Source organism: Nymphalis io, chromosome 15 (genome assembly GCF_905147045.1).
Source record: "Nymphalis io chromosome 15, ilAglIoxx1.1, whole genome shotgun sequence".
Lineage (NCBI taxonomy): Eukaryota > Metazoa > Arthropoda > Insecta > Lepidoptera > Nymphalidae > Nymphalis > Nymphalis io.
This window is the reverse complement of record NC_065902.1, coordinates 5,546,592-5,568,351: the sequence shown is the minus strand read 5'-3', so window position 1 is coordinate 5,568,351 and position 21,760 is coordinate 5,546,592. Positions and strand designations below refer to the sequence as shown.

General features: G+C 33.5%; 1 protein-coding gene across 2 annotated transcripts in view; it reads right to left on the bottom strand.

Annotated features, from left to right (window-relative positions):
* Nucleotides 1-20,877, bottom strand: part of LOC126773987 (dorsal-ventral patterning protein Sog) — a 73,863-nt gene extending 52,986 nt beyond the window's left edge. Inside the window, exon 1 of one of the 2 annotated variants that reach the window (XM_050495266.1) lies at nucleotides 20,520-20,877. In XM_050495266.1, coding sequence (XP_050351223.1) covers nucleotides 20,520-20,646 — 127 coding nt within the window. In that variant the 5' untranslated portion in view covers nucleotides 20,647-20,877. The remainder of the gene's footprint in view (nucleotides 1-20,519) is intronic. The other variant, XM_050495267.1, reaches the window with a different exon arrangement.
* Between the last annotated feature and the right edge of the window lie 883 nt (nucleotides 20,878-21,760).

Here is a 21,760-nt window from a genome sequence, read left to right as displayed (position 1 = left end):
TTTGAAATAATATATCAAACAAACCATATTAATGATATATGTATGTGTTTACATACAATTCGCTCGTATTTCAAATTATACTTTTATATACTTAGTGTGTTTTAAAAATTAAAATATTTATTGGTCTACCTACTGCTAGTATTAATTACATTTCATTGTTTCTTGTTTTTTTTTTTTAAATTTACAGGAAGATGCACTAAGAGGCTCTGGCGATTATACACCGTCGCAAAAATCTAACCTCAATGGTTATTTAATGATATTGCTTTGTTCTGTTTGTTATTTTGTACTTAATACTTCGGTTAATTATCTTTGTAAATTTTGAATGTTAAAATTACATTATAGGATTTTTCTAACTAGTGCCTAATGAGCGATCGATTAAAATTTGTTAATATTTACATAGAAGTCTGTGTCTTATTTAAGTCATACTCGTAGCATAGCTTTTTTTTAATTGAATTAATTAGTCTATTTCTCACTCCAAGTTTAAGCCGGATATATTTACAATCAGAACGTCTAATTATAATAGTTCTCAATCTCTAGTATCAGCCTAAATATATCCCACTGCTGGGTTAAGGCCTCCTTTTTTCTTTTGAGGAGAAGGTTTAGAGCTTATTCCACCACGCTGCTCCAATGCGGATTGGTGAAATACACATTTGGCAGAATTTCAGTGAAATTAGACACATGCAGATTTCCTCACGATGTTTTCTTTCGCCGTCAAGCATGAGATGAATTATAAACACAAATAAAGCACAAGCAAATTCAGTGGTGCTTCCCCGGTTTTGAACCCACGGTCATCGCTTAAGATTCACGCATTTTAACTATTGGGCCCTCTTGGCTTTCTTTCTCAATTTTAACAAATCAAATATGTTTCATAAAAAATAAATAAAACTGCTGTTTATATCAAATAAAAATATATCATTATATGTAATGTATATTAACATGGAGTTGTAATCATAGACGTCATGCGGGATCATTTGCGTTGCATTCATAGTGTAAGGACCGCTCCGCCGGCCTGCTTAAGATCCTCCGACCCCACAGCTTGGCTTGAACGCCCTCAAGAGAGCACAAATTGCGACCAGTTACATTACATGCATTATTTAAACACGACAACCTTATAAGAAAGTAATAATGTTATAGTGTACATATGTCGCACGCGGTGAGTCAGCCGGGGCGCATTGACCCTCGCGCAGCCGCCGACGCACACTATTCCTGTGCACACTACGTTGTTTGATACTCAAATATTACATAACAAACAGTTTATTGACAACACACTTTAAGTATATTCAAAGGAAAAAGTATTTCCTTAATGAAAGAAAAAACCATTATGGATTTTTTTTGTTATATATATAATATTATCATTGGTTTTACTTAATCTATTTTACGTAACCAAATTAATTTTAATAACGTAAAATTTTAAAAAAAACTCATTGTACTAACAATTTTAATACAAATTACTAAAAAATCAATTTTTTATGTGATTATAATTAAAAAATAATCGGAATTATTATTTATACCGTACCGTACATATAGTAACAAACTTTAAAAAAAGAATAATAGATTAGAATTTTTGAATCGGACCGCAAACATGTATTGTCGAATTAAAGAGCTATCAAAATAAAGAAATCACAAATATACAATATAAAATGTAGGCTCTATTTTAAGCGGCGCTTACATTACAGCAATCTATTCAATCTTTGAATATTCGCATAGCCATTAGCGCATCACTTCTTCAGAAAGCATTGCGTGAATATACTCTGGCGCGTCAGTATATCATTCATCAGTTGTTCTGTACGCGTGTAAATTTGCATACTGCTGGTTCGGTCTGGCGGGCATCGATGGAATTAAAAGAGGGCCGAGAGGGTCGATCTTGTGTCGATACTGTCACATGACTAATGGAGCAGGCGCCGATCACCGATATCGACAAATAAAAATATACTCGGGCCACCGCCGCTGGCGATGCGACCACAGTCAGCCGGCCCGAGCACCGTCACCGACGTGCGTCGCCCGATGTGCGCAGTCCCGCACGTTCGCACCAACACATAACACGCCAACGCTTGTAGATGCAAACTCTGTCTGTATATACGATACAGCTCATCGCGCTTCTCGCATACCACTCGTGATGATTTATTTAAAAAAATATATATATAAAACTGAGATACAAATGTGAATCATCAACACAAGCTTTACATTCGAAAACGAACTAAATATATTCTTTCCATCTCATTTAAAAATGTGAAATCTAAGTTTATTAAGAGAAGACAAACATATATTTTTAAAAAAAGTTATCGTCTATTAATAAACGCGATGTGAATGTTACGTTTAAAAATACACAAACGCGTGACATATCGATGCTATAATTAATTAATCAGATGATATAGCCGGTCATATGGTGCATGAATTTATTTACTGGTGTGTTTGTGAAAGAAATGTATTTAAAATACACAACGTGATATCTTGTTGAGTCAGGCGTTATTTCGCGCAACTGTATCTGCTCCTACAACTCTGCAGCCACTTGATTCTCATATCGACTCTCAAAGAAACATTTTAAGAGCAACTTCATTATAAAGGCTCTTACAAATGCATGACTCGTAGTTAGAAAATATATTTATATAATTTAAACCATTCTAATCAAGAACATAGAAGTGGTAGACATATTTATTTAACTCCCAAACGCAACTGAAACGTCTGTTTCGAAAGTTTTTTATAGCTTATATCTTAACGAAATTTTGTAAAGTATTACAACATATTTGAAAACTCAGTAGTTTTTGCCACGTGTAAAATATGAATTCGAATAAAATAATTGTCGATACACATTTCGCTAATGAAATTGCATAACATAAATGTGCAAATGTCATTGTTATAAAATTTATTGCGTGTTACGCGCAAATTAATAAACCGCCTCGTAACACCAGTTACGCTACAAAGATGTAGTTGATAACGTGGGTGGTATGTCACCACTTATGTAATTTGTACGAAACCACTTGTTGAAACCAATTACTGTCCGATAATTATCTTCGCGGATGACGATCTGAAATTAATTAAACAACCGCATATACTTATTGTCGTTTCGTTTGTGTAATATTTTTGAATTTTTCGTCTAAAGATAGTATCAACTTACCTACGCTAAAAATATGACCGGAAAAAAACCATAAAGTGCTTTTCCATAGTATCATGTAAACTATTGAGATAAGAGTTTATAGCGGGATTAACCCAGATTTCGATGGGTTTTTTCTTCCTTAATGGAAACGCCTATCGCCTCTTGTGTTTCATCTGTAGAGTCTATTGAATATAGTAAAATGCTTTGAGGTAATGAATACTGTACTATTCTTATATAGTTTTATATACTTGTTATAAAATGGTATAACAAAATAAACGTAGTAAATAAATCTATAATTAAAACATTTGTATGAGTAGACATAAGTACTATCGCGGGTTAGCGCTGCTGTTTGACCTTTTACTGTTTATAAAAGCTCAAATAAAAACACGAGACATTTGCCCCTTTACTAATTTAACTAATTATACATAAAGGAAAAAAATACATTATTCATTGTCAAAAGTTTTTTAAGAAGAAATTTATTTTGCCATTTACATTAAGATATAAAAATTCCACAATAACTTATCACGGAATCCAGCTACTGGTTTCCTATAGACTATATGTATTTATTACTACTGACCAATTATCAGTCCATCACGACAAAGCGGCTCGCACTCGACAGACATTTGTTTAGATAAAACATAAATAAGTAAATTGGTCTGCAATATAGTAAGACAGTTTGACCGATGACCAGAAGTGGGCGCGGTGTGGGCGTGGTATCTTCTAATGATGATGTCTGATGGATTAAGAATTGACAGTTACATAATAAACAATACTGTCTGATTTTTTGTTATATAATTATCAATGAAGACAATATTTCTTAGACATATATCTAAATTAATTAATTTATTGTTACAATAAATTAACATATGTTATAAAAAATGAAGCCGAGATGGCCTAGTGGTTAGAACGCGTGAATCTTAACCGATGATCGTGGGTTCAAACCCGGGTAAGCACCATTGAATTTTCATGTGCTTAATTTGTGATTATAATTCATCTTGTGCTTGACGGTGAAGGAAAACATCGTGAGGAAACCTGCATGTGTCTAATTTCATTGAAATTATGTCACATGTGTATTCTACCAACCCGCATTGGAGCAGCGTGGTGGAATAAACTCTAAACCTTCTCCTCAAAAAAAAAAGGGAGAGGAGGCCTTAGCCCAGCAGTGGGACATTAACAGGCTGTTCCTGTTCCTGTTCCTGTATAAAAAAGATATGAACGAAAGTGCATATAGTGTAAATATTATTGGTGAATAGTCATTAATTACCAGTTATTTATAGCATTATTGTGATCAGGAAGGCGGTCGACGTCAATAAATAACAAAATGCGTCAACAATTACGTGCAACACTAGACGTGACAATTTGCAAGTTGAACACACGTCTATCGGGATCTTGCCAAATTACATCGGTTTGGTGGTAGGTGGTATGAATGTAAACTGTACGTGTTCGGGTGCAGCTGGCCAGTTACACGCGCCGATGACAGACGCTTCCGGACGAGAAAGTGACGTGTCAACACCACTAAATATACGAAAACGACAATGAGACGCTCAGCCGCCATCCTCGACAAAACAAATACCTGAAACTGAATGCGTTCGCTCAGCCGCCCGCCAGTCTCAACGTATCCTATCTTAAAGAAGTAAGTTCAACAACCGACTACCGAACTAAAGTGACCGATGCCTAGATAAATGCGGTATGCGGTTTAATATCAACCGAGATCGAAATAAATCCTTAGGATTATTGCCAAGTGGAAAATCAGTATTATATATTGGACACGAGGAATTCACTTTGACAATATTTTGACATTGTGCGGTTTGCGGGATTTAGATTCATCCAAAACACCCAACATGTTTTATATCATTTTTATATCTCTCGTGCGGTCGCCGTGTTCTATAATAGTCACGCTGAAGATTTTATTTTACGTTATGAAGTTACAATTAAATTTTAATTTTAAATTTTGTTATATTTGTTCAACTATATAGTATGTTTAACAAATAGTCTCCTTAAGGAAATTCTATTTTACAAGTAAGTTATATGTACATATATATAAAAATTATAATTTATAAGTTTTTACAAAATAAATATCTAAAGTAATGTTAAAAAAGCGTGTAATAAAAAACTAAACTGTAAATTTAAAAAAATGATGTAAATTATTTTTAATATTTATTAATTGTCCGATTGATTATATCCGAGATGGATCGATCATTAACTAACGTACTAGCGAGCGGCGTACAAGGCGAGAGAAACTGGCGCCAACCGACCATCTAAGGAGTGCAACTGTACAACCGGACAGCCTATTTAGAAATAATCGGCCTGTATTTTCGACTTGACTTGCAACTTATACTACTGCTTGGCTACGTGATAGATCCGAATATGTTCACAGCTTCGATAATATTTCCGAGTAAGATTGCAAGCTCGTTGTATGCGATTGCTACGGTAAATGCCGAAACACCCATTGAAACATCTGCATTAATAATAATAATATTGTCCTATTTGCCGAATTTTATTTAATTGGTCAATCTCGAGGATTATTTCCAGAGTAGATATAAGGGATAGAGATAGTGTAGAAGGGCACACCCTTGTGTATAGGCAAATTCAGATGTATTCAGATATCATCAATAAACCAACATTATACAACAGATAAAACTATAAAATTGGAACCCAATAATTTTTCAATAGTACCATGTTTACACAGTGATATTCACAAAACATTATCTAGCTGAACTAACACAAACATTACTATTTACCTGCTACTTGATATTGCTATGTCGATCGCATTTTGTATAATAATATTTCGTGTTACAATAATAACACCACTACTTTATTTATAAACATGAATGCGGAGTGTCGAGTAAACGCTTTCATTACCGTTTGTGGTTTTCAAAACAATTTATAAACTAATACAATAATAGTTTTATGAAATAGATAAGTCCATTTGAATAACGATTTAGAAATGTTACTTTACAAACATTATGACAATAGACGAGGTCAAAATAAATTAGACATACAGGCATGACCCTTACGCTAACGCAGGTCATTCACACTTCATTATAATCCACTTCTAGGTTTATACGAACCTATTTATTATATATTATCTACCTATTTAGTTAAAACAGATTATCATAGTTCATTGTAATAGTCTGGGACTAACGATAATAAAAACGTAACGTAGAAAGATTATAAGGAAAGATATATATACGTTCGGTAGACAGCGAGACGACATCTTGTTATAACGTCCTTATTAAATCTTCAAGTAGCGGTTATTAAATCGTTAATTCAAAAGCAGACATGAACTTTAAAAATTAGATAAAAGTAGAATTGTTTTGTGACAAAAATATGGCTTCGATATTCGATTTCTAATATTCGAAAAAAGGTGAAGACGCAATTTAGTTTCTATTAAAATAAGTTGGCAATTTCTTTACTTGTAACCATTTGCAATTCTGTTAGTAAATCACCAACAATTACACGCAACTATATACTTATCCATTTTTGTTGATAATTATTACAGACACTTTTGCCAACAATGCTTTTTGATGTTTCCAATTTTGTTTTGGGTTACACGCAATTTTACACTTAAAAAGCATTCATTTTTATGATTTTAAGGCTAAGGTCATGTTTGTCAAAATTATAAATTCAGTTTCTTTTATTTTAATAATAATAAGCAATGCAATATTAACATGCAGTTTGCTTATTTATAATTTGATATAAAGTATTAATAGGATATGTTCTACCAATAAGGTACTAAGTGCAGCAAGCCAAACTCTCAAGCAGTAAGGATATGAAAGTCACACTAGCATTTATCCATAACACGTTTCGCGAGCGATTGAGAAGAGTGCTCGGATCCATTACGCGTTGCATGAACAAACAATTTCGCAGCACGCAGATATTGCAATTAATACCCATACAATAAGTGTGTTATTCGCATAACAGCATTGGATAGGAGTGCTTGTTGAAACTTTCCAACGATGGGTAATCTGCAAAATTGACATTGGGCGCCAAATGGGGCTCTGTGAATGATTTTAAGTGTGCCGTTTGGCGAGAAGTGGAAGCGGATAAATATTTATTAAGCCTGGATCATGGAGTAGCATCATAAGTGTATTTTTTATATTTTATTTTTTTGCGGATGACTGTGCATCTTTGCAATAATTTTCCAAGAATTGATGAATGCCAAATCAAAATAAATATGATATTATTTGATTAGATTGCTTATCTTTATCTTTTTAATAATAATATAAAGAAAATTAAATTACCTCACTAACGTAAAAACTAACTTTCATATTTTTATATCTATTCAAAATTGCCACTTATAGCTTCATCGTTTAAGTCCTATACATACTATACTGTGAAATGATGGCAATTCTAAGCATCCGGAGATCATTCATGCACCCGATTGCTTTATTGTGAGCACTTCCGTTTATTACGTAATAATAGCAACTGGTTGGTTGAACGGAAATGAATGAAATGAATTTAGTTTATTACACTTTTCGACTGCACGTAACGAACCAGCGTTAAGTATAGTCGGTGAAGTTCATATTTTTTTATCCATGTGAATATTTTCAAGTTTATTTTTTACACATTCATTAATAGAGTAATATTGTAATAAGTAATATTCGGCAAAATCAAATTCATTTAATAAGATAACGTTACATTGTTTTATCATTAAATTTTTTATCAATAATTAACATTATTAGTTGCAAATAATAATGTTCATATTTTATCAATGGGTAATGTTGTCCTTTAACCTATTAGTTAAAGGACAACATGCTTTTAAATGTGCCGTGGAGTACCGGCTTAGAATAGTACTCCCCCAATCTCATCCCGTGGGTGTCGTAAGAGGCGACTGAGGGACGGGGAAAAGGGGGGATGGGCAGCAGCGTCCCCCCCCATAAACATCTTACCTCCCCTACTGCGCTCGCCAACACGCCTGCCCAGCGCGGCGAGTATGGGCAAACCCCCCCCCTTAATGGCAGATGCGCCCAAAAAAAGGCCCCCAGTTACCGGCAAGCCCGCTAGGCCCGACCAAGGTAGCGGTCGCGGTATCTTTTTGGGAGAGGCCTATGTTCAGCAGTGGACAACGATTGGCTGTTGATTGATTGATTGATTGATGCTTTTAAATGAATTATTGAATATAAATAAAGGGCTAAGAAAACCCTTACAAATTTCGCGTCTACCATGACTTGTCACGACCTGCTTTGCAAAACATGACGTGGTTAGGTTTGAATAATAATAACGTATTGCTAATTTATTCGTTTTCAAAGCAATCTTTGATTAATAGGTCACACCTGTTTTATTTCTGAATACTGTTTTAAATAAATACAGTAACCGTATGACCTAGACTATTTTCCTGAATTTATTTTTAATGATATCCATAATTTATCATGTAAAAATGCTAAAAACCCGTCCCTGTAAAATATACCTACCAGGAAATAGTAGAGAAAGAGAAAACATACCTTAGGAGTAAGAATCAACTGTCCATTTTTTAACACAAATCTATAAGCAGACATCTCCTAAAGGCTTGCCGTAAAAGCAAATAAAACGTAATTGAATCATCAATATTTAAAAAAAAATACTAATAAATATTTATTTCTATAAAAAAAACTACAGGCACATGGCGCATTGGCGATGTAAGGGATAGTAAATATTTGTGTCAAAATTTATGGGCGGTGGTGACCACTTACCATCTGGTGGTCCATTTGCCAGTTTGCCTACGCCTTTATGAAATAAAAAAAATTAAAATTTCTTATTTGATAAATATAACGACAGCCACATATTTACAAAATAATATGCCACCTATGTGCTGAAATAAGCCGCCCTCTATGTTATACTTATTAGATAACTAAAAATATTGTATTATAAAATAATGAAAACGAAACTTATGGAAACATTTAATACTATCACATAAATAGAGACACAAAACTTTGTAACGAAAGTATATTGAATTGAATAAAATTCAGTCAAAAAATACCCCCGCGAAAATATTTCATCACTACCCTTATATCCAAACTAACTAAAGAATTTTCAAGTAAATATATATTTTACGAAGAGCATTCGATATAGACAATCTCTAGGTAAAATTCCATTATTAGCATTACATCACGATTCCGTACACGTCCGTACAATTTATTGATGGGTAAATTGCACTATTTACGTTTAAATGTCAAACAGGCAAAATTATATTTAATTGTACAAGCAATATTGCTTACTAGGATTAGGCAACAGACTTATTCAATTATGAGATTTCAAGGTCGAATAGAATAGGATTTTGAATTTGTTTCATTCCCATAGCATAATTTTTTTCCACCATTTGAAAAAATAAATAAATTGTAAAGTTATTCTCAAATTATTAAAATAAATTTAATAAATTATTATGTACCGACATGTTACTACAAACAAAATTATATAGTATATTGTTGATGTCTTAATAAATAATAACAAAAGATGAACATAATATGCGGAAAATGTCAACTGTAGTTCAAGTCATTCGTTGTGATGCGTTTAGCAATAACGTTCGCAATTTATGTGTTTACAATTTTTTCAATTCTTCAGAGAGATACCAACATAACAAATGTTATCAATTTTTGTTAACAATACAAAAGTTGCCATTAAAAAAAATACATTTCACTTATTTCATCAATCTTTCTTTGACTTTTATATATATTTTGTACGTTTGACAATGACAAACTATAGTCAAAGTAATGTGATAAGGCATGTATTAGGTAATTCGGCTGATAACGAAGAGCTAGCTCATCACTACAAAGATCTTAGTACAAGTGTTCTAAAGTAAATCCTCTTTGAAGGAGCGAACGAACATTCCAATAAGAAAATGATTCATAGATTAAAGCGACGGTTGCCTTAATTACGTAAACTTATATCGTATGATCGTTGATTTAAACATAAACATAAGTTTTCCGCTACGCAATTCCGTTTGAATAGAGGTATAGGTATTTTTAGAAGTATAAAATAATCTTCTCAAAGATATTTATTTATTTTCAGCAATAAGAGCGTGAGTTTGTAAAATAATGTCTTACAAATTTTGCACTTCACTCTGTTATATGTTTTAATGCATAATATAGTTATTAAAATTTATAAGATACCATTCAAACAATTTGTTATATTTAATTTAACCTGGTCAGTTAAAACAGAAATGTATTGTACACGTCGAACAAATCTTGCTCAGCTTTTAATTTTGAAAACTATAATTTTTAATATAGTTTGTATGTTTGTCTCCACTCACTCACATAGATTTATATTTGCCAGGCCAAAATACTTTTATAACATTAATAGCAATTTACGTTGCGCCATCTATATGACCTGACTGACAAATGTTATCACGGAAATTTGCATCTAAATATTGCCAAGACTATTTACAAAAATCTCCTTTTATAAAAACTTTATTATTATTTCAAGTAGTTAGGCAGGCCGGCAAATTGGCCGCCTGATGGTAAGTGATCATCACTGCCTATATACATTTACTGTACTGGAAGAAATAATAACCATCCCTTACATCATCAAAGCGTCGCCAATAATGGAAACTAAAATTATATGTCCTTTGTGCCTGTAGTTATACTGGCTCACTTACCCTTCAATCGGAACTCAACAATACTAAGTATAAATATTCTAGTGCTAAATAGAGCAAAATATTAATATTTATTCAAACATAATATGGTTGAGGCATTGCAAAATATTCAGTGATTTTTCGACTTCTGAGGTATTTTAATTTCTGAATGCAACATTATAATATCAACTTCTGTAAATTCTACAACGATTGCACAGCACCTACAAATTTTTATTTACATTTACGTTAAACATCTAAAAAAATATTTTCTGATATATTTTATTACAATTGATTATGCCTCGCAAACACATAACAGATTCAACATTCTATAAAATCTTTGTTTCTTCTTAATTCTTAGATAAAATAGCCATTCCATTTATACTATTTTACGCTTGTTTATTTTAAGGCCAGTTACAAAATAAGTATGCTTACATTTTCGATATAAATTGTTTATTTTATTGTAGGGTGACAGTATTTTCCTTAGGGGAGCATTGCTCAAGCACAGCGAAGAGCTGAAGAGCGGATGCACGTGCATCGGCGCAATCGACTAGCGTGCTGAAGCGCGGCTTGCACTTCCGACTCACATTCATTGCCGCGCCATTCATACAACTGCGTCATTCATTTAATTCAAGTTCATAACAAGCCGGCGACCGTACGTGGGAGGATCTCCGTAATTCACCCGGTGAATCCGCTCCCCCGTATTTGTATCTTATCGAAAACTTTTATTATCGATTAAGATAAACGCGATCATCAACGATTTGAAGCCAGACCGAAAGAGTCCATAAAATAAATCAGATTGCTCAATTTTCGGCATCGTATATATCGATTCTCGGTATTGAGTCCGAAGCAATTCAAATTCTCTAAGGTATGTAATAATTCACGGGTCCTTAAAAGTAAATTTCTAATTAAGTGAGCCCCGCACCTTCTGCGACTGTCGAACAAAGTCGACGGGTTACACGGACAGTTACAAAGTGGTCAAAATTAAAAGTCGAGTAACCCCGGGCGAGCGGGCGGCGGCGGCTGTGGCGCCGAGATGGTATCGCGCGGGCGTAACGTCCCACCGTGCCACACTTTTCTAACTTTTTGGTCTCTCGGGTCGTGCGGGGGCGTATTGTGTGCAATTGTAGCACGCGAGGGCACCTCCGGCCGACGACCCGCCCGTCTCGCGCCACATAATCCGACAGCGTTATGGTCAGCCCGGCGCCTTTGTTGGCTACCGGCTTAATTAGAATCGTGGGTGGCGTATGACATGCCAGGATCTGATCATAAAGGCGCTAAAAATTCTACCTGCCCGAATCTGCGCCGACAACATTCCTACCTCGCGTTTTCAAAATTAATGCCTATTGTCCGAATCTAAAAGGCGGCGTGTGATTACGCACACCGATAAAGACGCGACCGACCCGCGACGTGAGCAGGACTTCTTGTAGAAGAGAAATATTACATCTGAATGCTTTAAAGTAATGATTATTTTAGTTAATAACGTCGAAGCGAATTTAATTGAGACGTATGCACTCAAATTCTTTGACCTCGATTAATTTCGTGGAAGCGAGTTCGTTGTGCGTTAATTAAGTGCGTTAATATTTGGTGAGAGCCCGCTAGTCGTTGGCAAAACAAAAAATATTTTTATTAGAATTTTACTTTTTAATATATTAAAAAATTTACATACAATTTGCATTTAAAACTCCTGTTTTTCTCAATATGTATTAGACACACAACATCCTATGTTGTTTATACATATTGTTTGTCTTAAAAACAACTAGAAAATGAAGTAAAAAATATCAGTTACTGCTCGAAGAAAAATAATAAAGTTACGGCTTATCATATTGACTATACAGGATTGACGTCACAAGGCTCTAATTAAAGAGCTAGCGATATCATAAGTACTTAGGCTCTGCAATTAATAAAATACTTTATTACATATAACTTGAGATTTTAGTTTTATAGATTAACAACTTGGTACAAGCACAAGTGTTAAAAGGAATATGGTGATATGTAATCTAATTATAATAATACTATAACGATAGTGAGTTTGCCAAAATCTATTTTTTATTTAAAGTATAAATTTATTATGCTATTCTATTATTAAAAAATCTACCTTCGTTTTCCAACAAAATACTTCATACCTATGAAGAACCGGCGAAAGAAACACAACAGTATTATATTTTTTCAAAAATTGTCGTTTTCAATTAAAATATTTTCTCAAGGTGAATGGATTTCATTGAATGGTTTTGTAATAAACATAAAATAAAAAATAACATTTTTTTAATGTACGTTTATTTTTATGATTAGGGAGGCAGCTATGAGGCAAACTTTGTCCTATTCAGTATAGCTGACAACGGGTATCAAAAATTTCATGATAATCGATTGAGCAGTTAAGACGTGAAAGCGTAACAAACGAACAAACTCGCTTTCGCTTTATAATGTTTTTTAAAAGTTCTAGATAGTCTCTAGATGTGCTAGTTATGCAAAGATATTTCTCTGCGTATATTTCTGAAGCCGGACACATTTATCTGTCTAGCTTTTATTTTTAATAAAAATAAGTCAAGCATCAAGAATTAGCTCGATTCTTAATCTTTACCAACGTAATTACGTATTCGAACGTAAAAAAATGCGCAATTCTTTAATACAAGGTTCAGGATTCGAGTAAAGCATTGGTTTACCTTTATATAACATAATACTTTCGGACAGATCACTATTATATTGAACCTCAATTTTATGTGATTCAAATATGAGCGAAGATTTAGCGCAGGACCAAGCTCATTGCAACGAGTGCATTGCACATGACGTGACGTCACTCAACGGATCGTTTGTTACGCGCAAGCTTCGGGGCAATGAACCATACACTGAATTGGACATAAGAGTCCTGCGACAGCCACCGACATAACGCAATCCAACCACGATTTACGACATTACACTTCACGCTTTGCAATACATCGTATCGTTTTAATCGCGTTTGCCAAAACTATCCTTACATTCAGAATTGACTTTAAAATGTGACATAACTCTTAATGCTCTACCTATCTACATACTTAGAACAATGGATGACTTATACAAAACATGCGACAATGGAAAAAGAACAATTTATTTAAAAACTTACAAGTTTATGTCGTTAAACATTAGGTTTTATTGTAACATTAATCACGTTTCGAATTTTGTGATTTTATGTGATTTAGAACATATATTTTAATAAACAAAATATAAGAAAATAGTATTTGCTCAGTATCATAATCATACCCAACGTAGGTCATTACCGTTTTACCTTTAACAATACACATATATTATATGTATGTAAAAAGGCCACATTATGACAATTACCCGACGGAGTCGTACAATGTCACGCAATCAAAGACGCGCAAACACATTTTCATACCAAATGCGACGCGCTACACAAACAATCTTGTATAATAAAATGCATAAACATTCCAGAAATCAGGATTATTCTCAAGTATAAATGTGTGCAACATTACGTATTCATTAGTGGCACACTACAATTCCGCTAACCATATTGGCTGTGTGCTCTAACTGTAAATGTTGTATTTATTTAAAATAACAATTAGAAGAAACATGTGAGTTTTTCATCTAGCATCTTGAAACGTTTATCTTTTTAAACATATATAATTACCATGGAAACAAACAAGAAACCGAGAAAGAAGCGGTTTGGCAATCTCTTCAAATCAACAGTATAACATGTGTCTACAAAAATTGTCAGGTATCACATTTCACATAATAAGCGACAGTTTTTAATATAAAATATTACCGTTTAGTAAAGATAGGTATTTATATAAATAAATGTACCTATACGATGAAAATATATTATGTTCGCATTTTAAAGGCAGTAATACTATGTCATTGTAATATCATATAATGTTACTATTGACAAACTAAATAAACACGTCTACCGCAGAGTGTACAAATAATTAAAACTTGAGTGACCATTAACGTAACATAAATCTGTTTTAGTGTTACGACAGTTCTTTGCGGTTTTCAATAAGAGATTATTACAATATGTTTTACTAGATATGACGAATATACGACAAGTTTTCTTTAGTTATTTAATTTAAAAATGTTATTAAGGCAGTCGTGCTGTCTGGCAAACTTATGCTAAATAAACAGCTGATCCGCAAATAAACAATTGCACTGTAAGATCATATTATTCTACCGCCAAATAGCAATGCTTACCATTGTTGTCTTCTGTTTTGAAGGGTGAGTGAGCTAGTGTAGTTATTTAAGGTCGGTGGCACATTGGCACTGAAACGGTTAATATTTCTTACAGTGCCAATGTTTATGAATGACAGTGACCACTTTACCATCAGGTGGCCCATTTGCCCGTACGTCTACCTTTTTCACAAAAAAATAAAAAAGTTGGTATGTCCCAAGGGTGTAATCACACTTGAAATACAAAATAGTACTTTTTAGAGGTAAAATAAAAGGGGGGTTTTTGGTACAAACCTAAACGCGAAAGCACATGTTCTACCACCGGTAAATGTAGATTGTTAAGTGCTAAAACTACTCATTAAAAATGGTCACGCACGATATCAAAAATTGCATCATTTTAATGTTTGCAAATCGAGTTTATTAGTAATATTATTGATACGCTACCGCCTTCGGGTTACGAGATCATTTGATAATATACAATCATTGTGCCAAAAACAAATAATGAATAATATCTATTTATAGTTTAATTGAAGTGTAACAATTTGTATAACTTATCTTTCCTACTCGAGTTACATAGAATAATCCAAAACGGATTTATATTGATAGTTATAAAAACCGTCCGTTTTCATTATACATGATTAATTTTCATGTCAATTAACCGCATCAATTTATTTCATTTTCAATTCAAGTAATTAAATAATTATACATTAAAGTTTCTTTATGATTTGCGCCTTGTGAGTGTTTCTATAGAACCGCCCCCGCGCAAACCTACCGTTAATTTATCGAACGTTAGCTTAGCAAGATTAATGCAGTAGGTGGAAATTGACATTTAATTTTATACCATCCATATCGCCCACTTCCTCAATACGACAATCATAAGCATTTAATTATTGTAAATTTTGTAGTAAAAATAGTAGTATGCTTAAGAATGTTAATAATAATGATGATAATGAAATACACTACCCTTAAAAAAATTAAGTACATTGCTGTTTTGTTATAATTCATTATAATTAGTAGGGCTTTGTGCAAACTCGTCTGGGTAGGTACCACCCACTCATCAGACATTCTACCGCAAAACAGCAATACTTGATATTGTTGTGTTCCGGTTTGAAGGGTGAGTGAGCCAGTGTAATTACAGGCACAAGGGACATAAAATCTTAGTTCCCAAGGTTGGTGGCGCATTGGATATGTAAGCGATGGTTGACATTTCTTACAATGCCAATGTCTAAGGGCGTTGGTGACCACTTACCATTAGGTGGTCCATATGCTCGTCCGCCTTCCTATTCTATAAAAAAAAAAAAACAATATTTTTTTATGCTTTACAATTTGAACTAGTAAGTACTTTCGGGTATATTACAAAATGTTTAAAATTATTTAATGAAAAACACATAAGACGCACGGAAAGATCGGATTTCTTATTTGGTTCACGCAGCTTCGGATTTATGCCTAGGCCTACAAGGCACTGGTCTAAGGACCCCACCAGCCGAGGGGCCCCACCCAACCATAAATAAATTAGTTTTACTCTAACCGCTTCGAAATGGGGTGCCTCAAATGACAAATTGCCTAGGAGGATCTCCAAGCCTGGGTTCACGCTTTTTTAAAAAAAATACTAATCCTATTGATTATACTCATATTGATATAAAATCATATATAGGATAGGTATATACAATATTTAAATAAACATAATACGTATACGAAGAAAACACGTGGGGCCTTCAGTAAGATATATTATCACACACCTATACAGGCGGATAGATCAAAGTGATTGTTTAATTTACTTGGTACTAAATTACAAATTGTATTGCCTTTTAATGTTTTCACTCTACCAAGAGCAGCAAACACTTGTCATAAAAATAAACATAACTAAGAAGAACTAAGCTAACTTAAATTGCTATAATAATACTGCAGTTTGTACACATTACAGTAGAAACAGTTTTTTAAGCCCACACTAACTACTCATGTTTAAATTGATTTTTTTAAAGTGAATAGGTATACGTAACTTCAAAAAGTGCACTAAGAAATTTAAAATAACTTATATAAGTTCTTATTAAAAGTGTTATATGTATTACAGAATTATTTGAAGTATTTCAGCGAGAATTATTAAATTCTATAGTGCACGGCAGTGGCCAAGTAGTAGTTAATGGGATTGAATAGGGTTAAAAGTTTGTTTCTGTTTACTTTGTAAGTACTTTTTTAAATTGAAGGAAATAAATACTAGCCCAAAATGTCCCCATTTGTAAATTTTTAGTGAAATTCAAGTATAAAATCAAACTTTTCAGTTTTTTATAATTTACTTGACTAATATTTTTCTCTTCTATTTTTTACTTACCTAATAATGAAATAATAATACATCTTACTGAATGTATTCCTAATGTAATCATGTATATATTCTAATTATCCATCTTAATAGTACAAAACCCTGTCAATTCATGTGCATCTCGCATTTAATAGGCTGTTTACCAGCGGTTTCGCTACCATGCATTTCATCGGGATAAAAATGTCACTCGCATAAACCTCAATGCAAAAATAACGTTATACTCAGTTACTCCGTTAAAGACACACAAAACACAACCAAAGCAAACACAGTGTATTTAAGAAACACAAACACGTAAACGATTCCATTTATAATATTTATAAGTAGGTTAAAGTGGAGATGGGCTAGACACTTGGCCAGACGAGAAGACGGAAGGTGGACTAAAATCGTCACGGAGTGGTGGCCTAGAGAAGCAAAAAGGCCAGTGGGCAGACCACCCGCCCGATGGTCAGACGATTTTAGGAAGATGGCGGGTGCTCAATGGATGCGACTAGCACAGGACCGGGAGAACTGGTGCGCCTGTGAGGAGGCCTATGTCCAGCAGTGGATTAATGTGGGCTGAATATGATGATGATGAGAGATATATCCTGCTTATGTTGATAGTTACACATATATCCCATTAATCCTTTGTGGGACATCAGAATGTAGGTTATTTTCACAATATTTTCATTCCATTACTGTTTCATTTTCCGCATAATCAAAAATGTAGACTATATTTACGAAAATGTAAAATATATTATATACATTGTTATTTATAACTGTCACGTCGCGTCTCGCTGTATCGTCTAGACGCCGAAGACAACTTTTTTTCTTTTCTCAGTAAAATATTTTTTGGCACGTTCTTTGAGATATTTTGCCAAACATTACTTTTATCCTTTACAAAAAAAATGAATGAAAGTTGACAAGAGAGTGAGTGAGTCACTTGTACCTAATATCACGCTTTAAATGTCCTTGGTTGTCTATTATAATTATTATGTTATGTGCATGACATCGTCCTGGCGCTCAGACAAGGTTAAATGTATAAAATATTTAGTAATTTTACGAACGCAGAGAAAGTAGATTCAAGGTGAAAATGTTAATGATAGCGATGATGTTTGAGGTGAATTTTGTGTGTTTATCTTTTTTATATAATGACAAGACTAGGTACTAGTCAAATAACGTTGGTACCAGGTAGGTAGGTCTTAGTAATTCAGCCCTTAGCACAACTGCCTAACATATGACAAACAAACTATTGATTATTAATCGACAAATAATTATCGATTTAAAATAATTTTAGATTTTTTTTTAAATATGCGTTTTTAACTAACTTCGGAAATGTTATTTTTTAACATATATCTAAAAGCAACAAACATCCAAGTCGTTAATTTGCTACTTTTGCCGATAAATATTATACAAATATTTTCAACCTTTGCAGTTGATATTGACCTGTCATATTTTATAAATACCTTAAATCACTTATAAATCTAAAATATTATAGAATTTTCACATCCGTTGCCTTAAAACGACTATATGTATTGTATATAATTATCTCTTATTTGTGGAATCTAGTCATCACAACTTGCGTTTACCTTAATTTTTAAATATAATGTCTGTTATATGTACGTTAGTACGTTGCAGTATTCATATCTCTGTAACAATGTTATGCTGAATGAAATAATATTTCGAGTTTTTATGACTTTCAGAAATTACAATATTTTTATCACAAAACATAATCTATAAAACATACTTGCTATTTTTTATCTTAACCAAATTTACTAGAAGGAATATACTTACAGATTACGTATTATTTTTTATAATAAAAAATATTATAAAAAGAAAAATATACAAACGTTATACAGTGTTAATGAAAAATCATTTCGTTTATGACTAACACATATTTTTATCAACAAAAACCTTGTAATATAATAATATAATAAATTGATGAAATCGAAATATCTAAGATTATATGCAATCTTATAAACATTGGCGACCAATTAGATAAAAAGTTATTACTAAAAAGTAGGTATGGAGAATCAAGATAATGCAAGATAAAAGAATTATCTAAGCGATAATAATTGTTACGAAATGGAGTTGGCTAATGTAGGCGAATCCAAATCTTTTGCAAAATTACGTTTTACCTATCCATCAGGCGTGATAAGATTGCAAAATCGTACCATCTTTATGTTGAGTGTTTACGAAATAAAAAGGATATATACGTTCTACTTGTATAAAAATATAGCAAATAAAAAGGAAATCGTTCCCAATAGATAGTATTCTTGGATATTCATTTTTTTAATTCAATACACCTTTAAATAAACTATATAGTATTTCTATAATAATAAACACCAGAAGTATTTTAATGTAAGATTTTGGTATAAATAAAAAAATAGATATGATTTTATAAATAATATCTATTTAGCAAAGCGGGAACGGCAACAGCAAATTAATACTTGTTATCTATATTATAATATGATATGCATTGGTTTCGCTATCGATTAATTTATCAAACGTATATCGTATCTGGTCTTTATAATGACACATGTATTTATAATATTATCTTAATTGGCATTAATGATATATTCACACGCATTTTGAAAATACAAAATTATAAAAAGTAGCATTAAATTAAATTTAGCCTTCAAATCAAACCTGGTATCTGTCTTGATCTGTGTATAAATACCCTTTTTTGCTTTATGACTGAGATTCAATGGAATGATTACTTAATTAAAAGTTTTATTACCTACATGTTTGCGTGTTTATATGTTTAATAACGTTAAAAGTATTTTTCCGCTATTGTTTTATAGATAAATATATTTAATAATTAAATTATGTTATATATCATTCATTTTTTTGTGAATATATCGTATACGCATTTATATCGGATAAATTTAAAGTTAAAAAACACAAACAATCAGTACATATATTAACATTATGTAAATATACATATTATGTCCTTCTCGAAGTCTTTGGCCGATAAAAAAGATAACTTTTATCATGCGTCAAAAATAGATCACTTGACATTTCTCTGTGCGTCGCATCGAGAAGAAAGCCGATCGCCGCTCTCACGTGGCATTGTTTTTATTATCCCATCATACCGGTGATATCAAAACGATAACGATACGTCGTCGTCAAAATATCAATAAACAGTCCTACGACGAATTACGGCATAGATACTCACCGTTTAGTTAACTAACATCGCGTACAATTTAATTAATCGTGTCGCCCTTACCAGGTCAGCAAATGCGGAATGTAATTATTTACATAAACATTCTAATCCACTCTTCATACATCGCGTATATTTATTTAATATATGGTGCATCAAATATAGACGAGTATGCAATGCAACGACGAATGATTTATACACGAAAGATTGATTATAATCTGAATTTAATTGCTCTCATGTAAGAGTGATAGTCGCCTGGACATACCGGCAGGGCGTGTGGTGCGACGCGCAGGCTCGTCCTCCCGTAAGTCAGGTGCGTGACGACGCGCTGCTACGGGCCCCGCTGGGGCCAGCGTCAGCAGCACCAGCAGCGCCAGCGCAGGCAGCATCATACTGCCTGCTCCTACCACTCGTTCTCCCACCTGCTTATCGACAGTCCCAGCCACGAGCTCACTATTTTCGCCGCGCGCGCTCTTTTCCTTCGAATATAAGATGAAGTTTTTATTCGAGCGAAGGCTCGCGAGTGGCGAGTATAGCGCGCAACTCGTACACGTCGTTGCTGTGCGACGGCCGAGCCAGACTGAGGCGAGCGAAGAGCGATTTCCCAGCTCGTGCGGGCGAGGGGGCCGGCGCGCCCCTCGCGGAAAACGCAGCGTTAGCGCGGCCCACGGCGGTGCGGGCGGGGAAAATTGCAACGCCGCCATCCAAGCCGCCCGCCCCGCCGCCGCGCCAACATGCGCCGCGACCGTCGCACAGTCGTGCACTCACATGCACTTGTGCTGCAATTCCTGTAGATTACATTGGTTGTTTGTATTTGACTCTACCAAGAGTAGAGTCAATTAAATACGAATAACCTTTTTACTTAATTTTATTTTTAGATGAATTGGAACCTCATTTAATTAAAATATGTATTCTTTGATTTTATTGTTGGCGACCCTGCTTCATGTGGGTAAAATAAGGATTCTATCCCGATTTTTTAACGTAGTAAATAAGGTATAAACATATATATTTACTTTGTTTAAACATTTTTTTTACTGTGTATTATCAATAAAAGATATATATCCTGCAGCTGACTTTAATGTACACATTTTGGAGACCTAGAAATTTCTCATGCAGTTTTCATGGATTTAGCGTAGTAGTGTTCGCTTGAAAAGCGCCTGGACCGACAATTCAATTTTCTCTTCGACTACGTCGCAAAATTAAGCTCTGTGAAGTGTAGTATACAAACTACTATAAAAAACAAACGAAATAAGCTTACTTCTCTGGGAATGACTTAATAATATTATTGATGGTAAGAAGGAATTTACGCGGTTAAAACGATTTTGATTTGAGAATATCATTTAATTTCAAACATACTGAAATAATTAATTATAATAATTCAGTAAATTATTATAAACGTTTTCTATTTAACCTCTGGCAAAAAGCCCAACTAAGCATACCTGTATATTACAAAATCTGAATTAAGAAAATGAATGATTTCATTCATTTCGATATCATGCTTAAGTA